The following is a 9,804-nucleotide window of genomic DNA, read 5'->3' on the forward strand; positions in this document are numbered from 1 at the left end:
AAGGTTCCCCCGGGGCACTTGGCGGCGCCATGAGTGGCCAAATCTGTACAAGACTCTTTTTCAATTTATAATAGGCTATTTTATGATAAGCTAGAGAGAAAACAATATTGCGCGACATATTTTGAGTGAATAAATTGTTTGATCCCAATTCGGATCCACTACCGGCACCGATTCCGGGGAAATGGTCATATCTTGGTTGTTTCTGGACCGATCTTAATACTTGGCGCACCAATCGCTTCAGAATTTTATCTTCTATCTTCATGTGTAGTAAAATTTCGATTTTTTAGCCGAGATCTTTGCTGAAAACACGTCATAATTTTACTGCATAAGACATGCTTCCGAAAATCCGGATTATCACCGGTATCATCCGTAGATGCACCTCAAAACTAGATTAGTTGACCCGTCCATTACTTCTTAAAGAATTGAAATCGGTCAATTTTTGTCAAAGTTACAGCATTCCAAAGTTGGCCCAATTTTTGCCTGTCCCAGTTATTTTGACAACCCCCTATATATCAAATATTCCATCATTTGCGATACTTTAAAAATGGGGAGGGTACAAAAAAAGGGGGGAAGGGCTCCCTGCAAATCTTATTACAACTCTTCATATTGTATTTAAAGTTGAAAACATTATATGGCATATGAATTCTGCTGTCCTGAAAATAAAACACTGTCATTGATTAGATTAGATATTTAAATAAAAAATGCAAAAAGTTCAAGTATATTTTAAAAATGACCTGGGGCAGACACGAACATTCTGAAAACGCCATTATTTTTGTTTATTTTTATACTTTCAAGCCCGGGGTGTCCGGTCTCTGTGCATTCAGATCGACTTTTTTTTTGTCGAACAGTGATATTGTATGTAATTGTAATTGTCCCAATATAAGGCGCCATCATGTTGGGTCTTCCAAATATTGCATTTTGTCATTATTGTAGCACTCCCACCTTAACGTATGGTCACCCTAATGATAACTAGCTCTTATCTTAGTTCACCCCAATATTTTTAGCCTACTTGATAGCCTTAAAATTAGCCACATTAATGTTAGACGGCATCAACAGTGATTACCTTAAAGTCTAGTCATCCAAATATCGGATCACCCTAATGTTGGAATATGGTAGTCTAATATCCTTGATGTTTCTGGTATCATTTGAACCGCATAATGATTTTGAATATTCCATCATTTCGTAATTTTCGACTGATTTCCATAAAATTTTAGAAAAGCTTTTTTTGTATATATCATTGTAAAGTCCTTATTTGATTTTTGCAATAAATTGTCTTAGAGAAAATATCCATCAAACATATTTCATATGAAAAATGTCAGTCCCGAAGGAAGAACTGTATTAAAAAAGAAGAGCTTTATGAGAACTTAAACTAGAAGAGTTTTATAAGGAATGGAGCGACAATATCTAAAAACAAAAAACGTTGAAATATTTTTCTTGACAAAATATATAAATTTGTCGTCTGATGGGTTAAGATCAACACACATCAATATTATGCTGAACATAATTATTCGTTTTAGAAAAGCATAATTTGTTGATATATTGAAGAAGATTTTTTTACATGGATGGGATGGGATCCCTAACACTTCCCTTCGTCATTGAAGTTCTATGAAAACTTTCGAGCACCTAATGGGTTGCAATGCGTGTACATTAGAGTGATGCAAGTTTTAAAATATTAGCTCCCCTCTGCTTAAACGATTTTTTCTATGATAAATAGCATCCTCCCAAAATTTGGAGTGATTCGAACGAAATTTGACTATGCACACGCCATATAAAGTTTATATGGAGATTACTATGGAAAACGACAACCTTTTGTATTCAGCCCTCTATCTCTTCGTCATGATATTTTATGAAAAAGTGAACAAATTCTTCTCAAGTAAAATCTACCCAGCTACAACTTTGCCGAAGACCACATTTTGATTGAACGTCAGGATAAATTGTTATTCATCATCATAAAGTGGGTTTGCATGTTGCATGCTTCACCAACTGTTCGGCAGGCAACAGTGGAACTCGAGGCGGGAAGAATAGATCAAAGTAATCCAGGCTACTATGTTCTACAGCAAAAAAACAGTGTTGCTCTGAAAGTAATTGAATGATCATCTGAGCATGATTCAGACTTTGTTATCAAATATAACAAATTATTCTTACGTCCTATCAAAATGTGGTCTTCGGCAAAGTTGTAGCTGGGACGATTTTACATGAGAAGAGTTTGTTCACTTTTCCAGAAATTACTATGACAAGCAGTTAGAGGGCTGAACACAAAAGGTTTGCCTTTCCCATAGTAATTTCCATATAAACTTCAAATTGCGTGTGCACAACCAAATTTCTTCTAAATTACTTCAAATTTTGGGAGAATGATTTTCATCATAATTGACACCGTTTGGGGATAGGGAAGCAAAAACTTTAAAATTTGCATCAGTCTTGTGTACATACTTTCGATGACCTCAGATTATTTCGTTGATAGTATTATAAAAGTGAATATTAGAGTGGTTCAAAAAATCGTTTTTGCTCCACACCGCTCATTCGATTCTATATCAAATTCTGGGTATCCTCCCAAAATTTGAGCTCATTCGAACGAAAACTGAGACTGCACAAGCCCTTCAAAGTTTGTATGGGAATTACTATGGGAAAAGCAAGCAATTCATTCAATTGGTCATAGTGTTTGCCCATGTGCTCTTGGTGATTAAAGCTACGTTGATACTGTGAGATACATTCATCAGCTACAACTTTGCCGAAGACCGTTTTCAAATCGGACGCCTCAGTAATTAGTTATTGATTTATATCCAGTCGCAAATTCTTCAGCAGTGCTCATTTAACTTCTTAGCAGGCAACATTGCTGCACCTGGCGCGAAAGATAGCACGCACAAATCATGGCTACTATGTTTTACTGCATATATCCAGTGATGCCTGCAGAACAGTCCAATAATTATAGCCAAAGTTTTACAACTCATTCAAAAATCACTAACTATATACTGGGGTGTCCAATTCAAAAACGGTCTTCGGCAAAGTTGTAGCTGATAAATGTATCTCACAGTATCAACGTAGTTCTAATCTCCAAGAGCACATGGGCAAACACTATGACCAATTGAATGAATTGCTTGCTTTTCCCATAGCTATTCCCATATAAACTATAAATGGCTTGTGCAGTCTCAGTTTTCATCCGAATGAGCTCAAATTTTGGGAGGACACTCAGAATTTGATCTAGAATCGAATGAACGGTGTGGAGCAAAAACGATTTTTTGAACCACTCTAGTGAATATATTATTCTCAACTCAATAAAACATATCTGGAATTAATTTGATATTTATATTAATAACCATTTTGTTTTCATTTCAGTTCACTATGCTGCAAGCTGGTAACAATCTCGGATTTCAGCTTTCGTTCAACACAGGATTCGCCATGTCCTTCATAGCTGCCCTGTACATTATGTTCTACATCAAGGAACGAACGTCACGGGCGAAGTTGCTTCAATTCGTTAGTGGCGTTAACGTACTCACATTCTGGATTGTGTCCTTCGTTTGGGACTACTTCACGTTTATGATAACGGCTCTGATTTATATTGCCACGCTGGCGGCCTTCCAGGAAGAAGGCTGGTCTACTGGAGAAGAACTTGGGCGTGTACTTCTGATCGTTTGCGTATTTGGACTCGCTTTCTTGCCCATAACGTACCTGTTCTCTTTTTGGTTTGAGGTACCGTCGACTGGTTTCGTGAAAATGATGTTGATGAATTTATTTAGCGGATCAATTTTCTTCACCGCAGTATTTTTGCTCAAGTTTGAAACATTTGATTTGGAAGATGTCGCGAATATCTTGGAATGGATTTTCATGATATTTCCCCTATTTTCGCTAAGTCAGGGCTTGAGCAACGTTAATATGCAGGTCACAACAAAACTAATATGCAATCAGCAATGTGCAGCAATTCCTTTCTGTACAGAAAGTTTAATTTGCCAACAGTTTCCAACCTGTTGTGACACGGATATATTCACGTGGAATACAAAGGGCGTTAACAGACAACTTGCCTACATGATAGCTGTTGGCTTTATTGCATTCGTTGCGTTGATTGCGGTTGAGCTTCGTGTGTTCCAAAGAATTTGGAACCGAAGATACCATAAAGATAGGAAAATACTGCCTAATGCTGAAATTACAGAAATGGATAATGATGTTTACAACGAGAAGCAAAGAGTATCTAGGATGTCAAAAAGAGAAATACTAGACACTAACTTGGTGGTACAAGACTTAACAAAGTACTATAAACGATTCTTGGCTGTCAACCAGCTAAGCGTATCAGTAGATACTTCAGATTGTTTTGGACTTTTGGGTGTAAATGGTGCAGGAAAGACGTCCACCTTCAAGATGCTGACAGGCGATGAGAGCATATCTTCTGGTCAAGCATGGGTCAAAGGAATCAATTTGAAAAGCAATATGAATGAGGTCCATAAGCACATCGGATACTGTCCTCAGTTTGACGCAGTTTTGGAGGACTTGACAGGTCGCGAAACGATGAAGATATTTGCATTGATCAGGGGAATTCCCGATGAAAGTATAAAATATGCATCAGAAAAATTAGCAATGGAGTTAAACTTCATGCAGCACATAGATAAGCGGATCAAAGAATACAGCGGTGGAAACAAGCGAAAGTTAAGCACGGCGCTAGCATTGCTTGCCAATCCCACAGTCGTTTATCTGGACGAGCCTACGACCGGCATGGATCCAGGCGCAAAACGTCAGCTGTGGAATGTTATACTGAATGTGAAAAAGTCGGGGAAATCTATAGTCTTAACGTCTCACAGTATGGAAGAATGTGAAGCACTATGCACACGCCTGGCAATCATGGTGAATGGAGAATTCAAATGCATTGGATCAACGCAGCACTTGAAAAACAAATTCTCAAAAGGATACTTCCTTACCGTCAAAATTAAGAAGAGCGCACTACAGGTGAATAATACTCACGGACGGCAAGCAGTGAAAACATATATTATGGATCATTTTGAAGGAGCAATGCTGAGGTGAGTAATAAAAATCACTTAAAATAAATTAGTTAGTAAAAAACATTAATTTATGCTTTCGGCTGTCCGAGCACAGACAAACAGACGTCACACTCTCATCGATGTCCATCGACCACCTTTTTAACGATCGTTTCAAATATATGTTAAGTGGCCAATCCACCAACCGCGGCGCTTGCATCGTTATTGTTCGTATTTGACGTTTACACACTACCGCCACCTGATAGCGCGTCAACCGAACACGATGATTTTAGCATTGGGCGCACATGTTCTCGCGACTATGATTTCGATCGCGATTTGTCCTAAGTGTTACGTCTGTTTGTCTGTGGTCCGAGTTTGACCACAACTAGAAGCACAGAGCTGATGCCTTACACGCTTTCCTTACAGACAAAGAACTTCGGCAGCTATCCCATAAGAACTACAGGCTAATCTGTTCGGCAGCCTTAAATCAGTCGAATTTGAGGCATGTTCATTTGAATTGATGACATCTCTGACGAATTGTTTGTTCAGCCTCGGCGATCTCGTCAGCGAGAAGCTGACAGAACAAAGAATCAACTGAATGCTTTCATAGGTGTATTTTGTTGCATTTGAAATTTGGTTGATAGTCGAATGGTGCCGAAGCCATAAGTCTTCCTATCACTTTTATTTATTTATACAAAATTTACTACGAAAAAAGATTTTGTATGCATGTGAGGCTACGCAACATTAGCTAAGCATATACTTATGAATGTTTTGTAAATTCAGGAGTTTGAACCAAGGAAATATCCTGATTCATAAATTGTGGGTGATTCAACTGCGTGGGGGTACTGTATATGGTTGGAAAGGGTTTGATGGTGTGATACCAAGGAGTTTAGATATACCCATCCAAATTCAAATTCAATTTAAATTATTTCTGTTTTCAAATTCATTAGGGGAACCTGGTCCCATTCGGACCCTGTTCTAATTCGGACCATCAAGCATTTCTCAATACTGGCGCTACTGTAAAGATCGTGGGTACCGTTTTTCTGCTCACCGTTTGGCTTAGATCTAACACAATAAATTTGACGCCTTTCAGTTATTACGTTTGATTTTTATATTAGTTTATTGTTTTGAAGTGCTCAGGTGTACTGTCGGTTGGCGTTATTTCCAAGCTTCTATAAGCGACAATAATTATTCAATCTCTCTGTGTTATTTTATAATCGAATCACCCTAGCCTAAGCTTTCATCTGACCATATGGTTTTGATATGTCTATGCACCGTTTGTGCTCAACGAGTTTGAAAATCTCAAAATGTGTGTTGGTCCAATCCGGACCTTTTGATATGGTTCAATACGGACCTCTTGTTTTTCAACGTGTACTCAGTCTATTCTAAGAGCTCCACCCCGTGAAAATCTTCCCGACTCAATCGAAAATCACAGAAGTTGTAATATTGATTAATAGTGCCTTTGTTTCTGTTGCGGTCAAGAAAATGGCTTCGCAAAAAATCTAAGAAATGAGGTAGATTACCAAAAACTAAAGGAATCAATAAATCAGCAACTTGAAAAGCATCTTCATCAATACCACAGCCAAGCTTTATCCAAAATAGTTTGGCAATACGCTATAAAAAACGTTTACGAGTAGTATATAAGAACAATACAGTCAACTATCCCTTATCCGATTTACTGTGTTTTTGATCACAAGCTCGAAGGAAAACGCAGTCCCTTCAATATAGTGTACTTCAATCCATAAATATAAGTAGGTACTTCTCAAACTTGAATTTCTGAGACTTCGAGTCTGTTTGTTGTCTGTTTCAGTTTCCCATACAAGTTCACCTTTTCAACCCGATATTTCATAGCAAAGTTTCAAAGTGTGGACAATTTTACAATATTCAACTTCAAAATTACTTTTTCGAATGTATTTTGTCAAAATAAATAAAAAAAAAGCTCTAAAATTTGAAAATATGTGTACTTTATCTCGATAGCTCCCATACACGATAGTCTGTTCAAAATCGAGTCAGAAATAGTTGACCGTACCCAATTTTGAACAAGTTTCCGACATATTTTTTAATGAAATTCATATTTCACTTGAGCTTGTTCTGACTCGAATTAGTTTGAAATTTCTCATACATTGAGTTCATTTTTTATGCTTGCGCTTGCAGAAAAAGTTCAATAAGCTTTGATACCAAACAAATCTGAGTAATATTTTGTTACTAACATTGCAAATAACGATGAAATATAGGGTGGTCCGAATTAGAACATGGGGGGTCCGAATTGGAACAGGGTTGGTCCAATTCGGACCTTTTGGAGAAGTTGGTTCAAACATGTCTAGCCATGTCCTGGTAGGAGCTATCACAAAACTCTCTGAGAGAAAAATGGGCGCGCTGAATTGCGCTTTCTCGAAAACATAAAACTTTCCATGCCATTCATCGTGCTGAAAAGATATGGCCAAAAAACTGTTACTAGGTCCGAATTGGACCATGTTCCCCTACATCTTTTTTAATTTTTTTTTTTATATTAAGGGTACCGTAATTTCGGGTGAAATTGAGCTCTTTTCACGGTTTTTCTTGTCTGATTTCTATAATGTTGACAACGCCAAACAACTGAATGCAGAAAAACAAGTATGAAGGTGAGCCTCATTGACCCAAGTACCAACATTTTCTAACAAATGTAATTTTAGTGCTAAAAAATATGTCTAAAATAAAAAATCGGGAGATCTCATTTCGGGGTGAAATTGATCACTTATCAATGCGATTATTGTTAGTTTTCAAAATAACTCTACAAATGAATTTGAACTCCCTGAATCCGAATATGCTTGCCAAATTCTTAACAATACAATATTTATAGAAATAATGCATGTTTAAATTTCAAGAATAACGCAGAAAACGCCTAAGTGTATGCAATTTCCTAAGAAATTTCCTGATATCTAACAGAAATTCAATTATTTTAACCAAATCAATAAATTGGTACGAGTTTTGGTTATGAAATCTAGTTTAGGGATATATCTTAAGTATCATAACAAGCTTTTAGGATTATACCATGTCCAAATCCTTGTCAAGAACTAGAAGTTTATTGATGTTTGTCAATACTGCACCGTACAAGATTTTGAAATTTAACATTATTTTCATAGAAATGAACATTTTTGAACGCAAAAAACTTCACAACACACAATTTGGACATACTTACGACAAACAACGTTTATTCACTGTGGGTTACATTGATATTTGTGCTCCATTAGAATTAAATAAAATCGAGTGACACAGTGATCAATTTCACCCTACTGATCAATTTCACCCAAATTTACGGTAACTGATATCTTAGGAAAAGGAATACAGGGATACTATTTACATATTTACATATATACATTTAAACTAATATTAAGCATAATTATTTACAGAAAAATGGAAAAAAATATATAACAAAGCGAAAAGAAACAAAATACAAAAAAGAGCAAATACGAAATTTTGACCTATCAAATAAGTAACAGTCATAACTTTGAGTTTTTATTCATAGACGAACAAACTCGGGAAATAAGTTGTTTATATAAGTCATGTCGAAAAAACTACATGTCATAGCCTTCAATTTTGACTGATGGTTTTCTAGGTAAAATAAAGTTTGAGTGTTATCGAAAATTCATTTTTTTTTACTCAAACATGTTCACTTGATAATAAATCTTCGAGCTGTTTAGTAGAATACCTATAAGTAGATGAAAAAACCGAATTCAGTACTATACCATTTAATTCCACTAGAGTTTCTATCCTTTGACAGATACGCGTATTTCGACCTCAACTGTAAGGCCGTCTTCAGTGTCGTGTACTAGTCGAGTCTAGTACACGACACTGAAGACGGCCTTACAGTTGAGGTCGAAATACGCGCATCTGTCAAAGGATAGAAACTCTAGTGGAATTAAATGGTATAGTACTAAATTCGGTTTTTTCATCTACTTATGTTCACTTGACTTTCACAATCGGTTTTATGTTGAAAAAACTGTATGTCATCGCTTTGAATTTTGAGTTACAGGCAAACGGATCCAAAATATAGGGTTTTTCGTAATATTTTAGGTAAAATAAATTTTGAGTGTAATCAAAAGTTTCAATTTCTGCTCAAACATATTCACTACACTCAATCAAGCAATTTAATGTTGAAAAAATACATGTCATTGTTTTGAATTTTGTTTTATTGTTGAATTTTTGAAAAAAAAACATTGTTTTTCAAAAAACTGGGAAGTGCCTTTTACTTAATAACTTTGGGTATACGCATCTATATCAAAAACACAAAAATAAAATCAATCTTAAATAATGTCCGGTTCCATCGCTGATTTTTTTTTTTACAAAATTGCTTCGATCCCTACAAAGATATGCTTGGTCAAAGTTGCACTTCCGACTCTCTCAGGAGGGTTGGTTGTACAAGTGTTAAGCACACTGTTCCAGTTTTGATTAAAAAAAATACATTTTTTTTCTATTTCAGAGAAGAGCATCAGGATTCGCTCACTTTCCACATTGCCCAATCCAGCATGAAATGGTCAACAATGTTTGGGCTGATGGAAACTGCAAAACAAATGCTGGAAATCGAAGACTACGCTCTTGGACAAACGTCGTTGGAGCAAGTGTTCCTGTTTTTCACAAAGTACCAACGATTAACAGACGATAACTAAGGTCAATCAACTTCCAGAGAGTCGAACCAGAGCGAATAATATAACCGCTATTAATACACTCGTTCCCATATCAGTTCTGCTAAAGTACAATTACAGTGTTGCTCATTATTCTAATTCTTAATTAGACGACTTGAGCACGTAGGATAACAAAAAAGGCCGAATAAACCAAAAACGTGGTAATAGGATGAATGGCAGTT

At 36.3% G+C, this 9,804-nt stretch overlaps 1 protein-coding gene across 2 annotated transcripts in view; it reads left to right on the forward strand.

Moving 5' to 3' along the window:
- Positions 1-9,792, forward strand: part of LOC5570567 (ATP-binding cassette sub-family A member 3) — a 45,295-nt gene extending 35,503 nt beyond the window's left edge. For both annotated transcript variants that reach the window (XM_021854064.1, XM_021854065.1), the window contains 2 exons: positions 3,334-5,003; positions 9,421-9,792. In XM_021854064.1, the coding sequence (XP_021709756.1) occupies positions 3,334-5,003; positions 9,421-9,607 (1,857 nt within the window). In that variant the 3' untranslated portion in view covers positions 9,608-9,792. The remainder of the gene's footprint in view (positions 1-3,333; positions 5,004-9,420) is intronic.
- The last annotated feature ends 12 nt before the right edge of the window (positions 9,793-9,804 follow it).

The sequence above is a fragment of the Aedes aegypti genome, chromosome 3 (assembly GCF_002204515.2).
Source record: "Aedes aegypti strain LVP_AGWG chromosome 3, AaegL5.0 Primary Assembly, whole genome shotgun sequence".
NCBI lineage: Eukaryota > Metazoa > Arthropoda > Insecta > Diptera > Culicidae > Aedes > Aedes aegypti.